Genomic DNA, 20,871 nt, shown 5'->3' on the forward strand with positions numbered 1-20,871 from the left:
CGGTGCTGTGCGGTGTTTGAGGTGCGATGCTCTGCAGGACTGGGGGCGGTGCTGTGCGGTGTTTGAGGTGCGATGCCCTGCAGGACTGAGGGCGGTGCTGTGCGGTGTTTGAGGTGCGATGCTCTGCAGGACTGGGGGCGGTGCTACGCAGTATTAGAGATAGTGTTGTGCAGTATTGAAGCTACAATGCTCTGCACTACTGAGGGCAATTCTACGCAGTATTTGAGGTGCGATGCTCTGCAGTACTGGGGACAGTGTTGTGCAGTATTTGAGGTGCAATACTTTCAGTATTAGGGATAGTGTTGTGCAGTATTTGAGGTGCAATGCTCTGCTGTATATGTATTATATAATAATGTCAATTTTGTTTTATGACAGAATGTTGCTGTGGATCCTTGTCAGTGTGTGCGCCATCGCTGCAGGTAAGAGATCCTCTTCTCTCATCTGATATATTCAAATCTCATGTCACCATATGTCACTCTTCTTATATCTGGAGAGTGGTGATGTCACTTCTGTATAATATATTATATATAGAAAATAGTGATGTCACTCTTCTATAGTATATCTTATATCTGGGGAGTGGTGATGTCACTCCTGTGTAATATATTATATATAGAAAATAGTGATGTCACTCTTCTATAGTATATCTTATATCTGGGGAGTGGTGATGTCACTCCTGTGTAATATATTATATATAGAAAATAGTGATGTCACTCTTCTATAGTATATCTTATATCTGGAGAGTGGTGATGTCACTCCTGTGTAATATATTATATATAGAAAATAGTGATGTCACTCTTCTATAGTATATCTTATATCTGGAGAGTGGTGATGTCACTCCTGTATAATATATTATATACAGAGAATAGTGATGTCACAGCTGTTTTGCCTCCTTTATTCCTCAGCTCAGCAGCGCAGCTCCTCGTACTCCGGTGAATATGGCGGTAAGGCTGGAAAGCGATTTTCACAGTCTGGAAACCAACTGGATGGACCAATCACAGCCCTGAGAGTTCGTAAAAGCCGTTATTTCATCACCGGGTGAGACACACGGCGCCGTTTTTCCTTTTCTCATCAGCTTCATACTAATACATGTGTATATTGGGGGGATTCTCAGTGTCTGTCCCTATTCTCTATTATCACTGAGCTCAGCTGCTCCGGGTTTAGAGAACAGAGTTTGGCAAACTTCAAAGAAGTTCAGATGTCGAACCCAATGGGAGCCAAATCTGTCCAATCAAAATGCTCAGGGCAGTGCCGGGACAAGGTCATTCGGTGCCCAGGGCGAAGACGGCAAACCGCTCCCCCTGGGTCTAAAGAAAGAGTGTCAGTGGGAATCAACTATGTTTCCTATGTGTGCTGCTTTTTACTGCAGATCAATTTGTTCTTCTCCCTGCTTTGCAGGAAAAATTTAAAAAGTGATCATTCCCTCTGTAAAGAGCCCTGTATTAATTATCAGCACAGGGCTCAGAGCAACATGTCACTTATCACTGTCACCTGCTGCCAGATGCCACATGTCACTTATCACTATCACCTGGTGCCAGATTCAGCATGTCACTTGTCACCATCACCTGCTGCCAGATGCCACAAGTTATTTGCCACCGTCACCCGCTGCCAGATTCAGCATGTTACATAGTTACATAGGAGAGGTTGAAAAAAGACACAAGTCCAACCTATGTGTGTGATTATATGTCAGTATTACATTGTATATCCCTGTATGTTGTGGTCATTCGGGTGCTTATCTAATAGTTTCTTGAAGCTGTCGATGCTCCCGGCTGAGACCACCGCCTGTGGAAGGGAATTCCACATCCTTGCCGCTCTTATGCCCCGTACACACGGTCGGACATTGATCGGACATTCCGACAACAAAATCCTAGGATTTTTTCCGACGGATGTTGGCTCAAACTTGCCTTGCATACACATGGTCACACAAAGTTGTCGGAAAATCCGATCATTCTGACGTAAAACACGTACGTCGGGACTATAACGGGGCAGTAGCCAATAGCTTTCATCTCTTTATTTATTCTGAGCTTGCGTGGCACTTTGTGCGTTGGATTTGTGTACACACGATCGGAAATTCCGACAACGGATTTTGTTGTCGGAAAATTTTATAGCAAGCACTCAAACTTTGTGTGTCGGAAAATCCGATGGAAAATGTGTGATGGAGCCTACACACGGTCGGAATTTCCCACAACAAGGTCCTATTACACATTTTCTGTCGGAAAATCTGACCGTGTGTACAGGGCATTACAGTGAAGAACCCTCTACGTAGTTTAAGGTTAAACCTCTTTTCCTCGGTTCCCTCCGCCCAGTCTATAATTGGATAATTAAAATCCCCCATTATGATAACACTTCCCATCCTTGCTGCTAATCCAAATTGTGATAGGAGATCTGTCTCCCCTTCCTCCCTCAGGTTAGGGGGCCTAAAGAATACTCCCAGTATTATTTTCCCCTTAGCTTCATCCCTTTGGAGCTCTACCCATAAGGATTCCACCTCCTCCCTAGCTCCCTTAGTGATGTCATCTCTCACATTCACTTGTACATTATTCTTGATATATAGGCATACCCCTCCCCTTCTTTACCCTCTCTATCCTTGCGATAAAGGGTATACCCTTGAATGTTTGCCAGCCAATCATGAGAGCTGTTGAACCAGGTCTCTGAAATTCTCACAAAATCCAAATCCTCTTCTGGCAACAGTATCTCTAGTTCACCCATCTTGTCTGCCAGGCTCCTGGCATTGGTGAACATGCCACATAGTTTAGACCAGTCACATATTATCGGCTCTTATTGGGTGTTCCGAGATTGCAACTAGGACTTGCCACTATACTTACCTTGGGTTTATGCGCTTTGGTCAACCTACCAGTAATGCCCCCAATACTACCATCTGGAATATGTTCCGTGCAGACTATCTCTACCTCTGGACCCTCCCCCCATCACCTATTTTAATAACCCTTCTAACTTTTTGGCCATCTTCTTTCCCAGCTGATCTGCACCCTCCTCATTTAGGTGCAGTCTGTCCCTTTTATAGTACTGTACTGGTTATCGACTGAGAAGTTAGCCCAGTTCTCCAGGAACTCAAACCCCTCCTTACTACACCAGCTCATCAGCCACTTGTTTACTTCCCTCATCTCCCTCTGCCTTTCTGGTGTGGCTCGATGTATCGGTAGTATTCCTGAGAATACTACCTTGGAGGTCCTTTCCTCAATTTAGCTCCTAAGTCCCTAAAATCGTTCCTTAGGACACTCCATCTGCCTCTGACTTTGTCATTGGTGCCAACGTGCACCATGACAGCTGGGTCTTCCCCAGCCCCTCCCAGTAATCTGTCCACCAGATCCATGATGTGCCGAACCCGAGCGCCTGGTAAACAACATACTGTTCGGCGCTTCAGGTCTTTGTTACAGAATGGCCTCTCTGTCCTTCTAAGAATTGAGTCCCCTACCACCAGAATCTGTCTTTCCTTTCCCTTCGCTTCCCCCCATTCTCACTGGAGGAGTTCTTTCCCCGGCAGCTAGGAGAGTCCCCCAGCTCCAGCAGTGCAGGCACCCTGACTGGTTTCACCAATGTCACTCAATGGAGTGTACTTATTGGGATGCTCCAGCCCTGGATCGGCCTCCCTTAGACGTCCCCCTCTACCCTTCTTGACTGTCACCCATCTACTCTTTGCTAGTGCCTGCACCTCTTTGTCTCCACCCACCTCTGTGCTGGCCCCTGCCGGCACCTGCCCTGTACGTATGGAGGGACTTCTCAGTGCTGACAGTTGCTTCCCCAGATTCAGAACCCGGGCTTCCAGGGAAACAATGTGCTTACATTTTGAACAGCAGTATTCACCCTCGATCGGATGATCAAGGAACGCATACATGCTGCAAAATGAACAACACCCGCCGGGCATCATACCTATTAAATTTAATGAGGATTGGGGATTATACCCTGTCCAAATTACCTAAGAGCTAGCTTCCTGACACTAACACTCAAGACAATACACAGGTACTCAACAAGACAATACACAGGTACTCGCAGAACTACGTGCACTCGCAGACCACTCGCAGAACTACGTGCTCTCGCAGAACTACATGCTCTCGCAGAACTACGTGCACTCGCAGACCACTCGCAGAACTACGTGCACTCGCAGAAATACGTGCACTCGCAGACAACTCACAGAACTACATGCACTCGCAGAACTACGTGCACTCGCAGATCACTCACAGAACTACATGCACTGGCAGAGCTATGTGCACTCGCAGACCACTGGCAGAACTACGTGCACTCGCAGACCACTCACAAAACTACGTCCACTCGCAGAACTACGTGCACTGGCAGATTACTCGCAGAACTACGTGCACTCGCAGAACTACGTCCACTCGCAGAACTACGTCCACTCGCAGACCACTCGCAGACCACTCGCAGAACTACATCCACTCGCAGACCTACGTGTACTCGCAGACCTACGTGCACTTGCAGACAACTCACAGAACTACATGCACTCGCAGAGCTATGTGCACTCGCATATCACTGGCAAAACTACGTGCACTCGCAGACCACTCGCAGAACTACGTCCACTTGCAGAACTACGTGCACTCGCAGACCACTCGCAGAACTACGTGCACTCGCAGACCTACGTGCACTCACAATACACAAGTATACAGTACACAATACACAAGTACTAACGATCCACACGCACTACTCAGACAACACAGGTACTATGACCCCTGTTATAACCCCCTGTTTTAAACTCTGATTTTAACTCACCACTTAGACCAGTTCCACCAACTCTGGTTTTACTCAATGGAGTGTACTTATTGGGATGCTCCAGCCCTGGATCAGCCTCCCTTAGACTTCCCCCTCTACCCTTCCTGACTGTCACTCATCTACTCTTTGCTAGTGCCTGCACCTCTTTGTCTCCACCCACCTCTGTGCTGGCCCTGTCGACAGTTGCTTCCCCAGATTCAGAACCTGGGCTTCCAGGGAAACAATGCACTTACATTTTGCACAGCAGTATTCATCCTCGATCGGATGATCAAGGAACGCATACATGCCGCAAGATGAACAACACCCGCTGGGCATCATACCTATTAAATTTAATGAGGATTGGGGATTATACCCTGTCTAAATTACCTAACAACTAGCTTCCTGACACTAATACTCAAGACAATACACAGGTACTCAACAAGACAATACACAGGTACTCGCAGAACTACGTGCACTCGCAGACCTACGTGCACTCGCAAAACTACATGCACTCGCAGACCACTCACAGAGCTACGTGCACTCGCAGTGCACTCGCAGAACTACATGCACTCGCAGACCACTCGCAGAACTACATGCACTCGCAGAGCTACGTGCACTCGCAGAGCTACGTGCACTCGCAGGCCACTCACAGAACTACATCCACTCGCAGAACTATGTGCACTTGCTGACCACTCGCAGAACTATGTGCACTAAGACCACTCGCAGACCTACGTGCACTCGCAGACCACTCGCAGAACTTCGTGCACTCGCAGACCACTCACAGAACTACGTGCACTCGCAGAGCTACGTGCACTCGTAGACCACTCGCAGAACTACGTGCACTCGCAGACCACTCGCAGAACTACGTGCACTCGCAGAACTACGTGCACTCGCAGACAACTCACAGAACTACATGCACTCGCAGAACTACGTGCACTCGCAGATCACTCACAGAACTACATGCACTGGCAGAGCTATGTGCACTCGCAGACCACTGGCAGAACTACGTGCACTCGCAGACCACTCACAAAACTACGTCCACTCGCAGAACTACGTGCACTGGCAGATTACTCGCAGAACTACGTGCACTCGCAGACCACTCGCAGAACTACGTCCACTCGCAGAACTACGTCCACTCGCAGACCACTCGCAGACCACTCGCAGAACTACATCCACTCGCAGACCTACGTGTACTCGCAGACCTACGTGCACTTGCAGACAACTCACAGAACTACATGCACTCGCAGAGCTATGTGCACTCGCATATCACTGGCAAAACTACGTGCACTCGCAGACCACTCGCAGAACTACGTCCACTTGCAGAACTACGTGCACTCGCAGACCACTCGCAGAACTACGTGCACTCGCAGACCTACGTGCACTCACAATACACAAGTATACAGTACACAATACACAAGTACTAACGATCCACACGCACTACTCAGACAACACAGGTACTATGACCCCTGTTATAACCCCCTGTTTTAAACTCTGATTTTAACTCACCACTTAGACCAGTTCCACCAACTCTGGTTTTACTCAATGGAGTGTACTTATTGGGATGCTCCAGCCCTGGATCAGCCTCCCTTAGACTTCCCCCTCTACCCTTCCTGACTGTCACTCATCTACTCTTTGCTAGTGCCTGCACCTCTTTGTCTCCACCCACCTCTGTGCTGGCCCTGTCGACAGTTGCTTCCCCAGATTCAGAACCTGGGCTTCCAGGGAAACAATGCACTTACATTTTGCACAGCAGTATTCATCCTCGATCGGATGATCAAGGAATGCATACATGCCGCAAGATGAACAACACCCGCTGGGCATCATACCTATTAAATTTAATGAGGATTGGGGATTATACCCTGTCTAAATTACCTAACAACTAGCTTCCTGACACTAATACTCAAGACAATACACAGGTACTCAACAAGACAATACACAGGTACTCGCAGAACTACGTGCACTCGCAGACCTACGTGCACTCGCAAAACTACATGCACTCGCAGACCACTCACAGAGCTACGTGCACTCGCAGTGCACTCGCAGAACTACATGCACTCGCAGACCACTCGCAGAACTACATGCACTCGCAGAGCTACGTGCACTCGCAGGCCACTCACAGAACTACATCCACTCGCAGAACTATGTGCACTTGCTGACCACTCGCAGAACTATGTGCACTAAGACCACTCGCAGACCTACGTGCACTCGCAGACCACTCGCAGAACTTCGTGCACTCGCAGACCACTCACAGAACTACGTGCACTCGCAGAGCTACGTGCACTCGTAGACCACTCGCAGAACTACGCGCACTTGCAGACCACTCGCAGAACTACATGCACTCGCAGACTTACGTGCACTCACAGAACTACGTGCACTCGCAGACCACTGGCAGAACTACGTGCACTTGCAGGCCACTCGCAGAACTACGTCCACTCGCAGAACTACGTGCACTCGCAGACCAATCACAGAACTACGTCCACTCGCAGACCACTGGCAGAACTACGTGCACTTGCAGACCACTCGCAGAACTACGTGCACTCACAGACCACTCGCAGAACTACGTCCACTCGCAGAACTACGTCCACTCACAGACCACTCACAGAACTACGTGCATTCGCAGAACTATGTGCACTTGCAGGAACTACATGCACTTGCAGGAACTACATGCACTCGCAGGAACTACATGCACTCGCAGACCACTCGCAGAACTACGTGCACTCGCTGACCACTCACAGAACTAAGTGCACTTACAGACCACTCGCAGAACTACGTGCACTTACAGAACTACGTGCACTCACAGACCACTCACAGAACTACGGCCACTCGCAGAGCTACGTGCACTCGCAGACCACTGGCAGAACTACGTGCACTTGCAGACCACTCGCAGAACTACGTGCACTCACAGACCACTCGCAGAACTACGCGCACTCACAGACCACTCACAGAACTACGTCCACTCGCAGAATTACGTCCACTCGCAGACCACTCGCAGAACTACGTGCACTCGCAGAACTATGTGCACTCGCAGACCACTCGCGGAACTACGTGCACTCGCAGAACTACATGCACTCGCAGACCACTCGGAGAACTACATGCACTCACAGACCTACGTGCACTCACAACACACAAGTATACAGTACACAATACACATGTACTAACGATCCACACACACTACTCAGACAACACTCAGGTACTCACACTACACGGGTACTATGACCCCTGTTATAACCTCCTCTTTTAAACTCTGATTTTAACTCACCACTTAGACCAGTTCCACTAAATCTGGTTTTAACTCACCACACAGGTACTCAACAAGACAATACACAGGTACTCGCAGATCTATGTGCACTGGCAGACCTATGTGCACTGGCAGACCTACGTGCACTGGCAGACCTACGTGCACTGGCAGACCTACGTGCACTGGCAGAACTTCGTGCACTCGCAGAGCTACGTGCACTCGTAGACCACTCGCAGAACTACGCGCACTTGCAGACCACTCGCAGAACTACATGCACTCGCAGACTTACGTGCACTCACAGAACTACGTGCACTCGCAGACCACTGGCAGAACTACGTGCACTTGCAGGCCACTCGCAGAACTACGTCCACTCGCAGAACTACGTGCACTCGCAGACCACTGGCAGAACTACGTGCACTTGCAGACCACTCGCAGAACTACGTGCACTCACAGACCACTTGCAGAACTACGTCCACTCGCAGAACTACGTCCACTCACAGACCACTCACAGAACTACGTGCACTCGCAGAACTATGTGCACTCGCAGGAACTACATGCACTTGCAGGAACTACATGCACTCGCAGGAACTACGTGCACTCGCAGACCACTCGCAGAACTACGTGCACTCGCAGAACTACGTGCACTCGCTGACCACTCACAGAACTAAGTACACTTACAGACCACTTGCAGAACTACGTGCACTTACAGAACTACGTGCACTCGCAGACCACTCGCAGAACTACGTCCACTTGCAGAGCTACGTGCACTCGCAGACCACTGGCAGAACTACGTGCACTTGCAGACCACTCGCAGAACTACGTGCACTCACAGACCACTCGCAGAACTACGCGCACTCACAGACCACTCGCAGAACTATGTCCACTCGCAGAATTACGTCCACTCGCAGACCACTTGCAGAAATACATGCACTCGCAGAACTATGTGCACTCGCAGACCACTCGTGGAACTACGTGCACTCGCAGAACTACATGCACTCGCAGTCCACTCGGAGAACTACATGCACTCACAGACCTACGTGCACTCACAACACACAAGTATACAGTACACAATACACATGTACTAACGATCCACACACACTACTCAGACAACACTCAGGTACTCACTCTACACAGTTACTATGACCCCTGTTATAACCTCCTCTTTTAAACTCTGATTTTAACTCACCACTTAGACCAGTTCCACTAAATCTGGTTTTAACTCACCACACAGGTACTCAACAAGACAATACACAGGTACTCGCAGATCTATGTGCACTGGCAGACCTATGTGCACTGGCAGACCTACGTGCACTGGCAGACCTACGTGCACTGGCAGACCTACGTGCACTGGCAGAACTTCGTGCACTCGCAGAGCTACGTGCACTCGTAGACCACTCGCAGAACTACGCGCACTTGCAGACCACTCGCAGAACTACATGCACTCGCAGACTTACGTGCACTCACAGAACTACGTGCACTCGCAGACCACTGGCAGAACTACGTGCACTTGCAGGCCACTCGCAGAACTACGTCCACTCGCAGAACTACGTGCACTCGCAGACCACTGGCAGAACTACGTGCACTTGCAGACCACTCGCAGAACTACGTGCACTCACAGACCACTTGCAGAACTACGTCCACTCGCAGAACTACGTCCACTCACAGACCACTCACAGAACTACGTGCACTCGCAGAACTATGTGCACTCGCAGGAACTACATGCACTTGCAGGAACTACATGCACTCGCAGGAACTACGTGCACTCGCAGACCACTCGCAGAACTACGTGCACTCGCAGAACTACGTGCACTCGCTGACCACTCACAGAACTAAGTACACTTACAGACCACTTGCAGAACTACGTGCACTTACAGAACTACGTGCACTCGCAGACCACTCGCAGAACTACGTCCACTTGCAGAGCTACGTGCACTCGCAGACCACTGGCAGAACTACGTGCACTTGCAGACCACTCGCAGAACTACGTGCACTCACAGACCACTCGCAGAACTACGCGCACTCACAGACCACTCGCAGAACTATGTCCACTCGCAGAATTACGTCCACTCGCAGACCACTTGCAGAAATACATGCACTCGCAGAACTATGTGCACTCGCAGACCACTCGTGGAACTACGTGCACTCGCAGAACTACATGCACTCGCAGTCCACTCGGAGAACTACATGCACTCACAGACCTACGTGCACTCACAACACACAAGTATACAGTACACAATACACATGTACTAACGATCCACACACACTACTCAGACAACACTCAGGTACTCACTCTACACAGTTACTATGACCCCTGTTATAACCTCCTGTTTTAAACTCTGATTTTAACTCACCACTTAGACCAGTTCCACTAAATCTGGTTTTAACTCACCACACAGGTACTCAACAAGACAATACACAGGTACTCGCAGATCTATGTGCACTGGCAGACCTATGTGCACTGGCAGACCTACGTGCACTGGCAGACCTACGTGCACTGGCAGACCTACGTGCACTGGCAGACCTACGTGCACTCGCTGACCACTCGCAGAACTACGTCCACTCACTGACCACTCGCAGAACTACGTCCAGTCGCTGTCCACTCACAGAAATACGTCCACTCACTGACCACTCACAGACAGGGGCGGATCCAGGGGGGGGCAACAGGGCAATTGCCCCCTCCGAGATTGTGGGTGAGTGGGTGGGCAGGGCAGGCATCGCTGTTGGTGAGAGAGCCGGCGGACGGCTCCACAGCTGAGAGCACGGGCGGCTCCGAAGTGAACAGCTGTGTGCGGCTCAGTGACAGTTTGTGAGCGGCTGCAGTGCTGGCCAATCAGGGAGCCGGCGGGCGGCTCCACAGCTGAGAGCACGGGCGGCTCCGTTACGTGAACCGCTGTGTGCGGCTCAGTGACAGTTTGTGAGCGGCTGCTGGCCAATCAGGGAGCCAGCGGGCGGTGGAGCAGAGAGATAACATCATCTCTCACCGCCCAGCGCCGCCCTGCATCCCTGCAGTTCCGCCCACACTGTTGAATGCACAGGCAGCCGCGGCAGCAGAGAGATTACATCATCTCTCTGCTGCCCCCCCTGGGGCGGGATGCAGCGCTGACACATCCGCTCAGGATGAGCCCTGTGTTCGCTCTGCTCCCATCGCTCTCCCAGTGGCAGCAGCCAGCCCATTCCTCCCTGCCCAGCACTGATGACAGGGGGTCACCAGTTAAATAAGCCTGACTCTGACTGGGACACAGCAGACAATTATAGCAGTCAAGTGACAATCCGCAACGTGTGGCATGGGACGTGGCAAGTGACAATCTGCAACGTGTGGCATGGGACGTGGCAAGTGACAATCCGCAACGTGTGGCATGGGACGTGGCAAGTGACAATCCACAATGTGTGGCATGGGACGTGGCAAGTGACAATCTGCAACGTGTGGCATGGGACGTGGCAAGTGACAATCTGCAACGTGTGGCATGGGACGTGGTAATTGACAATCTGCAACGTGTGGCATGGGACGTGGCAAGTGACAATCCGCAACGTGTGGCATGGGACGTGGCATGTGACAATCTGCAACGTGTGGCATGTGACGTGGCAAGTGACAATCTGCAACGTGTGGCATGGGACGTGGCAAGTGACAATCTGCAACGTGTGGCATGGGACGTGGTGATTGACAATCCGCAACATGTGGCATGGGACGTGGCAAGTGACAATCCGCAACGTGTGGCATGGGACGTGGCATGTGACAATCTGCAACGTGTGGCATGGGACATGGCAAGTGACAATCCGCAATGTGTGGCATGGGACGTGGCATGTGACAATCTGCAACGTGTGGCATGGGACGTGGCAGGTGACAATCCGCAACATGTGGCATGGGACGTGGCAAGTGACAATCCGCAACGTGTGGCATGGGACGTGACAAGTGACAATCCGCAACGTGTGGCATGGGACGTGGCAAGTGACAATCCGCATCTAGTGACAGGTGACGTGGCAAGTGACAATCCCCAACGTGTGGCAGATAACAGTGGCAAGTGACACGCTCGGGGCTCCCACTGATTCTATGGTGAGTTGAACCATTTCATTTTTTATAACCAGGTAATAATAGTAATAATGCGCTTCAATCATCCTGACACCATAACAACCATGGTGCCGTGATGATTGAAGCGCTAACACCAGCCATTTCCCCGTTAAATTTACCCAAAAAAAAACATATTTTCTGGCAGTGCCCCTCCCGAGACTAGGCTCTGGATCCGCCCCTGCTCACAGAACTACGTCCACTCACTGACCACTCGCAGAACTATGTCCACTCGCAGAACTCTCGCAGAACTACGTGCACTAGCAGAACTCACGCAGAACTACGTGCACTCACAGAACTCTCGCAGAACTACGCGCACTCACAGAACTACATGCACTCGCAGAACTACGTGCACTCGCAGACCACTCGCAGAACTACGTGCACACACAGACCTACGTGCTCTCGCAGACCTACGTGCACTCTCAACACACAAGTATACAGTACACAATACAGAAGTACTAACGATCCACACACACTACTCAGACACTCAGGTACTCACACTACACAAGTACTATGACCCCTGTTATAACCTCCTGTTTTAAACTCTAGTTTTAACTCACCACTTAGACCAGTTCCACTAAATCTGGTTTTAACTCACCACTTAGACCAGTTCCAACAACTCTGGTTTTAACTCACCACTTAGACCAGTTCCAACAACTCTGGTTTTAACTCACCACTTAGACCAGTTCCACCAACTCTGGTTTTAACTCACCACTTAGACCAGTTCCAACAACTCTGGTTTTAACTCACCACTTATACCAGTTCCAAAAACTCTGGTTTTAACTCACCAGAATCTGTCTTTCCTTTCCCTTCGCTTCCCCCCATTCTCACTGGAGGAGTTCTTTCCCTTGCAGCTAGGAGAGTCCCCCAGCTCCAGCAGTGCAGGTCCCTGACTGGTTTCACCATTGTCACTCAATGGAGTGTACTTATTGGGATGCTCCAGCCCTGGATCAGCCTCCCTTAGACTTCCCCCTCTACCCTTCCTGACTGTCACTCATCTACTCTTTGCTAGTGCCTGCACCTCTTTGTCTCCACCCACCTCTGTGCTGGCCCTGTCGACAGTTGCTTCCCCAGATTCAGAACCTGGGCTTCCAGGGAAACAATGCACTTACATTTTGCACAGCAGTATTCATCCTCGATCGGATGATCAAGGAACGCATACTTGCCGCAAGAGGAACAACACCCGCTGGGCATCATACCTATTAAATTTAATGAGGATTGGGGATTATACCCTGTCTAAATTACCTAACAACTAGCTTCCTGACACTAATACTCAAGACAATACACAGGTACTCAACAAGACAATACACAGGTACTCGCAGAACTACGTGCACTCGCAGACCTACGTGCACTCGCAAAACTACATGCACTCGCAGACCACTCGCAGAGCTACGTGCACTCGCAGACCACTCGCAGAACTACATGCACTCGCAGAACTACGTGCACTCGCAGACCACTCGCAGAACTACGTCCACTCGCAGAGCTGCGTGCACTCGCAGACCACTGGCAGAACTACGTGCACTTGCAGACCACTCGCAGAACTACGTGCACTCACAGACCACTCGCAGAACTACGCGCACTCACAGACCACTCGCAGAACTACGTCCACTCGCAGACCACTCGCAGAACTACATGTACTCGCAGAACTATGTGCACTCGCAGACCACTCGCAGAGCTACGTGCACTCGCAGAACTACATGCACTCGCAGACCACTCGGAGAACTACATGCACTCACAGACCTACGTGCACTCACAACACACAAGTATACAGTACACAATACACATGTACTAACGATCCACACACACTACTCAGACAACACTCAGGTACTCACACTACACAGGTACTATGACCCCTGTTATAACCTCCTGTTTTAAACTCTGAACTCACCATTTAGATCAGTTCCACTAAATCTGGTTTTAACTCACCACACAGGTACTCAACAAGACAATACACAGGTACTCGCAGATCTATGTGCACTGGCAGACCTATGTGTACTGGCAGACCTACGTGCACTGGCAGATCTACGTGCACTCGCTGACCACTCGCAGAACTACGTCCACTCACTGACCACTCGCAGAACTACGTCCACTCACTGTCCACTCACAGAAATACGTCCACTCACTGACCACTCACAGAACTACGTCCACTCACTGACCACTCGCAGAACTATGTCCACTCGCAGAACTCTCGCAGAACTACGTGCACTAGCAGAACTCACGCAGAACTACGTGCACTCACAGAACTCTCGCAGAACTACGTGCACTCGCAGAACTACGTGCACTCGCAGACCACTCGCAGAACTACGTGCACACGCAGACCTACGTGCTCTCGCAGACCTACGTGCACTCTCAACACACAAGTATACAGTACACAATACATAAGTACTAACGATCCACACACACTACTCAAACACTCAGGTACTCACACTACACAAGTACTATGACCCCTGTTATAACCTCCTGTTTTAAACTCTAGTTTTAACTCACCACTTAGACCAGTTCCACTAAATTTGGTTTTAACTCACCACTTAGACCAATTCCAACAACTCTGGTTTTAACTCACCACTTAGACCAGTTCCACCAACTCTGGTTTTAACTCACCACTTAGACCAGTTCCACCAACCCTGGTTTTAACTCACCACTTAGACCAGTTCCACCAACCCTGGTTTTAACTCACCACTTAGACCAGTTCCACCAACCCTGGTTTTAACTCACCACTTAGACCAGTTCCACCAACTCTGGTTTTAACTCACCACTTAGACCAGTTCCACCAACTCTGGTTTTAACTCACCACTTATACCAGTTCCAAAAACTCTGGTTTTAACTCACCAGAATCTGTCTTTCCTTTCCCTTCGCTTCCCCCCATTCTCACTGGAGGAGTTCTTTCCCTTGCAGCTAGGAGAGTCCCCCAGCTCCAGCAGTGCAGGTACCTGACTGGTTTCACCATTGTCACTCAATGGAGTGTACTTATTGGGATGCTCCAGCCCTGGATCAGCCTCCCTTAGACTTCCCCCTCTACCCTTCCTGACTGTCACTCATCTACTCTTTGCTAGTGCCTGCACCTCTTTGTCTCCACCCACCTCTGTGCTGGCCCCTGCCGTGTACGTTCCTGGCTCTCCTTTAGTATGGAGGCACTTCTCAGTGCTGACAGTTGCTTCCCCAGATTCAGAACCTGGGCTTCCAGGGAAACAATGTGCTTACATTTTGCACAGCAGTATTCACCCTCGATCGGATGATCAAGGAACGCATACATGCCACAAGATGAACAACACCCGCTGAGCATCATACCTATTAAATTTAATGAGGATTGGGGATTATACCCTGTCTAAATTACCTAACAACTAGCTTCCTGGCACTAATATTCAAGACAATACACAGGTACTCAACAAGACAATACACATGTACTCGCAGAACTACGTGCACTCGCAGACCTACGTGCACGCGCAGACCTACGTGCACGCGCAGACCACTCGCAGAACTACATGCACTCGCAGAACTACGTGCACTTGCAGACCACTCGCAGAACTTTGTGCACTCGCAGACCTACGTGCACTCACAACACACAAGTATACAGCACACAATACACAAGTACTAACGATCCACACACTACTCAGACAACACTCAGGTACTCACACTACACAGGTACTATGACCCCTGTTATAACCTCCTGTTTTAAACTCTGGTTTTAACTCACCACTTAGACCAGTTCCACCAACTCTGGTTTTAACTCACCACTTAGACCAGTTCCACCAACTCTGGTTTTAACTCACCACTTAGACCAGTTCCACTTGAACAGAGTTCCAGCAGACTCAAAGATGAGCAGGCTCACAATGAGTTCTACACAAGGTTATATAGGACTCAAGCACCTGTGACCAATTAACCACTCCCTTTAATTAATAGGCTGAAGGAAGCAAAGAAAAAAAGCTGTTTAAAAAGTGTCAGAAAAGGGTGTTAAAAAGAACCTAAAAAATGCAACCTCAAGGTCCACACTGTTTAGCTTCCAACCAGATATCACTTGCCAACATCACCTGCTGCCAGATGCAACATGTCACTTACCACTGTCACCCATTGCCAGATGTCATGTGTCATTTGCCATCGTCACCTGCTGCCAGATGCCTCCTCCCCTCCCCCAATCGGATCCAGACAGTTTGTTTATGAACCTGCTGCAGATTAATAGATTAACTGTCTGGATCCGAATGGGGGAGGGAAGGAGGCTGGAGGGGTGAATTACCATTGCTATTTTTAATTTTTGTAATATGAAGCATGGGGGGGTTAATGTACTGCCACTGGTCAGCCACTAATGCATCAGTGACCAGTGGCAGTACATTAACCCCCCCATACTGCATATTACAGAAATTAAAAATAGGTAGCATTGGTAATTATCCCCCCTCAGCCTCCTGCCCTCATCTGATCCAGACAGTTCATTTATTAATCTGCAGATGGCATTTGGCAATCATTATCTGTTTGGTGCTTAATTTGGTGCAATCATATACACACTTTGCTGACCTGGTTCCTCCTCGGCGGCACCTCCACCTCCAGGTTGCAGCTTCAGCAGCAGCTCTCTATGCTCCTCCCATCCCGCCTCTGGCCGTGAGTGACATCACGCCGCAGGGACGGGACTACGAATCGTCTTCATAGGGGAGCGAAGTGCTGACAGGGAAGGGCTGGTGGGGTCTGTCTCTGTCTAGGCTTGTGCCGGGTGCAGGAGTATACTTGGCACATTGTAACAGAGACAGGTATAGACGACTACAGTACAGGCACAGCTATTAGTGGCACTGGCTAGTGCTTTCTGTGAAACACACTGCCGACACTTCACCTGTGCCCCCTCCCTCCTGCAAATTGTACCGCCCAGGGCATCCGCCCCTTCCACCCCTGCCTTGTACCGGCTCTGGCCCAGGGCACCGCCCTGGGAACGTGTACCAGTGCAGAACAACATGTACAACTTCCACTGGGCCGGGAGCAGTGACAGGTACAAAGGAAAAATGTTTTTTAACTGATGGCAAATGACATTTCCCATATGGCTTCTATTTAAAATAAAGAAATGGTGCACAGACCCCTGAAAAGGTCCCCCAAAAATTTTGAGGGACCTTTGAGGATGTCTAATCCCCATTAGATTGCCTTTTACATCAGGATTCCCATTGGACTCCCCTTACATCAGAATCCTTATTAGAGTCCCCCTTACATCAGGGTTCCCTTAAGAGTCCACCCTTATATCAGGGTCCACATCAGACTCCACCCTTACATCAGGATTCCCATTAGACTCCCCCATTACACCAGGATCCCCATTAGAGTCCCCCTTACATCAGTGTCCCTATTGGAGTCTACCCTTATATCAGGGTCCCCATTAGAGCGTCCCTTACATCAGGGTCCCTGTCAGAGTCCACCTTTATGCCAGGGTCTTCATTAGAGTCCCCCTTACATGAGGGATTGAATTGGAGCCCACCCTTAAGTCAGGTTACACATTAGAATTCCCTGTTCCATTGGGGTCCCCATTAGAGTCCCATGTTACATCAAGGTCCCCATTAGAGTCCTCCCTTAAGTCAGGGTTCCCTGTTACATCGGGGCCCTTCTTACTTCAGAGACCCCCTTTACACCTGAGTCCCTATCAGAGTCCCCATCATAATGCCCCTTACATCAGGTTCCCCATTAGAGTCACCCTTTACAAACTCTGGGTGTTGGTTGGGGGGGTTGAAGTGGAGACCATGGGCGACCTCTGCTGACCTGAATCCTCAATCAGTGCACACTGAGTTTACCTCACTGACTCTAGTGGTGGGCCGGATAAGACCTTGCAGAGGGCCAGATGTGGTGTAGTTTGGAGATCCCTGATTTAGGACTATGACATGACTATTGAGAAATAATTGTGCTCCTCATCACCATCTTGTGGCCATAATGTGGTATTTTCCCCATTCACACATTCCAATTGCAGAGAAAATAGACTGAAGAACATTTGATCTTGCCCCATTCACACAGGGTGAATGTACAGTACATGCAATTTCGATAGAGGAACTGCTCTGTAATTTTTTGATTTTTGCATTTGTGTTTTATTTTGTGTATTTCATTGTTACATGTGTAAAGTCATTTAAAATAATGAGACTAGAAAAACATGTCCAGTGTAGCTGAAAAGAGCGTTCATAATCCTCATGGTCCAGCTGATTGCATCCAAAATTAACACAAAAAATCACCCAAATTTGACCATCCCTATTAACACCTTCCTGCCCAGCTTATAGCAGATTGACGGCCGGGCAGAGGCTTTGCCATCCTGACTGGAAATTATTGGTTCAGCTCCATCAGTGTCCATCAGTGCAGCATATCAGTGCCCAACAGTTTAGCATATTCATGCCCATCAGTGCAGCCTAATCAGTGCAGCTTATCAGTGCTGCCTCATCAGTGCCCACCAGTGACGCCTCATCAGTGCCCACCAGTGACGCCTCATCAGTGCCCATCAGTGCAGCCTTATCAGTGCCCACTAGTGCCACTTCATCAGTGCCCATCAGTGCATCCTCATCAGTGACGCCTAATCAGTGCCTATTAGTGCCGTCTCATTAGTGCCCATCAGTGCATCCTCATCAGTGCCCATCAGTGCCTATTAGTGCCACATCATCAGTGCCTATCAGTGCAGCCTCATCAGTGCCCATTAGTGCAGTATCATTAGTGCCCACCAGTGCCTATCAGTGCAGCCTCATCAGTGCCTATTAGTGCTGCCCCATCAGTGCCCACCAGTGCTTCCTCATCAGTGCTCATCAGTACTGCCTCATCAGTGCCCATCAGTTCTGCCTCGTCAGTACCTATTAGTGCCGCCTCATCAGTACAGTCTCATCAGTGCCACCTCATCAGTGCCCATCAGTTCTGCCTCATCAGTGCCTATTAGTGCCGCCTCATCAGTACAGTCTCATCAGTGCCTATTAGTGCCGCCTCATAAGTGCCCATAAGTGCAGCATCATCAGTAATAATCAGTATCCATCAGTGCAGCATATCAGTGCCTCCTATCAGTGTCCATCAGTGGTGCCTTATTTGTGCCCATCAGTGAAGAAGAAAATTATTAATTTGTAAAATTGTATTACAGAAATGATGAAAAAGGGTTTTTTTTTTCAAAATTTTCGATATTTTTTTCATTTGTTTAGCAAAAAAGAAAAAAATCCCAGTGGTGATTGAATACCACCAAAGGAAAGTTCTATCTGTCTCAAAAAAATGAAAAAAAAAAAGTAATTTGGGTACAGTGTTGCATGACCGCGTAATTGTCATTCAAAGTGTGACAGCGCTGAAAGCGGAAAATGAGCCTGGGCAGGAAGGGGGTGAGATCGCCCGGTATTGAAGTGGTTAAACTAATGCATAAATCTTGTGATTTTTGGGGGAAATACCTGCGGCACTGGCAGCAATGGGAATGGAGCTTATGGCCAGGGCCAGATTTACCATTAGGCTTGACTGGGCTCAAGCCCATGGGCCCCGGGCCAATAGGGGGCCCCGCCCTTTTTGAAAGCAGCCGAGTTACACAAGACATCCGGCTCTGTATCTCGGCGGCACAATGACACTGGAGCAAGGCTACACTGACAAGTCTGCAAATAACACTGATGAGGCTGCATTGTTGGGCATTTAAATGTAAGTTTTTTTCCTTAAACTTCCCTCCTAAACTTGCGGTGCGTGTTATACACCAATAAATACGGTAATTATCATTTTATCCATTTTTATTGCTTTTATTAATCGTGGACCCAGGACGAATACCAGTACAGTATCCCCCACTTATACGCTTATATATTATCTACTTTTGTGAGTAGCCATTTGGCTGTTTTGTCTTGTCCAATTAAACAGAAGTTCTCTAATACTGCACTGAGTCTGGCGCACCTTGTCCTTTTCTATTTCTGTTTTATAGAGCTGTGCATATGTATAGAAGGGTAGGGCCCGAAAGTGACTCAAGCCCAGGGGCCCCGACCACCCTAAGTCCTGCCCTGCTTATGTCAGTTTTATTCATATTATTTATCTTATGTTACAATTTTAGATGTTCTTTCTCTATTTCTCTTCTGAAGAATGACGTGGGTTTGTTCCCTCCACAGGATCCAGGTGCGATATGGGACGACGTGGTCAGAGTACCGCGGGGGCACAGCGGGTGATCTGGAGGAAATTCTCCTTTCCCCCGGAGAGCACATTAGCCGGGTAAATGGGAGATATACCTCCACCGTCTGCCAGCTGGTATTTATCACCAATAAGGAGCGTGTGTTCAGTTTCGGCAAAGATATCGGATTTACCTTCAACGCCTCCCCTCTGTTCCCTGACACCTTCCTGAGATACATCAGCGGACGCTCCGGCTCCGCCATCCGCGCCATCGGCTTCCACTGGGACTATCCCTCCAGCAACTGCATCCACTGCAACAAGTAATTTCCAGACCGCTGTGCCGACCTGAGCTGCAGAGTATCGCCCCCCGTCTGTCATCTGTCTACCTTACCCCCCATCTGTATCAGCTCCCAATATTCCGTGTATCCTCTCCTCATAATAAAATCTGCATCTACAATGCCTGTCTGATTCTTTTATATTAAAACAAAATTATAGGCTTTCTGAAAGGAGAACTATAGTCAACTACACTATATTACCAAAAGTATTGGGACACCTGCCTTTACACACACAAGAACTTTAATAGCATCCCAGTCTTAGTCCGTAGGGTTCAATATTGAGTTGGCCCACCCTTTGCAGCTATAACAGCTTCAACTCTTCTGGGAAGGCTGCCCACAAGGTTTAGGAGTGTGTCTATGGGAATGTTTGACCATTCTTCCAGAAGGGCATTTGTGAGGTCAGGCACTGACCTCCAATTCATCCCAAAGGTGTTCTATCAGGTTGAGGTCAGGACTCACTCATCTTCTATGTC

At 49.3% G+C, this 20,871-nt stretch overlaps 1 protein-coding gene across 2 annotated transcripts; it reads left to right on the plus strand.

The window, feature by feature from the left end:
• The first annotated feature begins 139 nt into the window (after window positions 1-139).
• Window positions 140-20,520, plus strand: LOC141147570 (zymogen granule membrane protein 16-like). Of its 2 annotated transcripts, none has more exons than XM_073634795.1 (4): window positions 140-227; window positions 376-419; window positions 903-1,035; window positions 20,066-20,520. In XM_073634795.1, the coding sequence occupies exons 1-4, from the start codon at window positions 187-189 to the stop codon at window positions 20,385-20,387; spliced, it is 540 nt and encodes a 179-aa protein (XP_073490896.1). In that variant the 5' UTR covers window positions 140-186; the 3' UTR covers window positions 20,388-20,520. The 2 variants fall into 2 exon arrangements, with proteins under 2 accessions (XP_073490896.1, XP_073490897.1); XM_073634796.1 differs by having other exon boundaries at window positions 146-273.
• The last annotated feature ends 351 nt before the right edge of the window (window positions 20,521-20,871 follow it).

The sequence above is a fragment of the Aquarana catesbeiana genome, linkage group LG06 (assembly GCF_042186555.1).
Source record: "Aquarana catesbeiana isolate 2022-GZ linkage group LG06, ASM4218655v1, whole genome shotgun sequence".
NCBI classification, from domain to species: Eukaryota; Metazoa; Chordata; class Amphibia; order Anura; family Ranidae; genus Aquarana; species Aquarana catesbeiana.

Excerpts from the sequence above, each read along its gene's own strand:
- LOC141147570 (XM_073634795.1), top strand. The coding sequence starts at position 187 with ATGCTCTGCACTACTGAGGGCAATTCTACGCAGTATTTGAG. Across the intron at positions 228-375 it reads AATTCTACGCAGTATTTGAG|AATGTTGCTGTGGATCCTTG; the intron begins GTGCGATGCTCT and ends GTTTTATGACAG. Across the intron at positions 420-902 it reads TGTGTGCGCCATCGCTGCAG|CTCAGCAGCGCAGCTCCTCG; the intron begins GTAAGAGATCCT and ends TTTATTCCTCAG.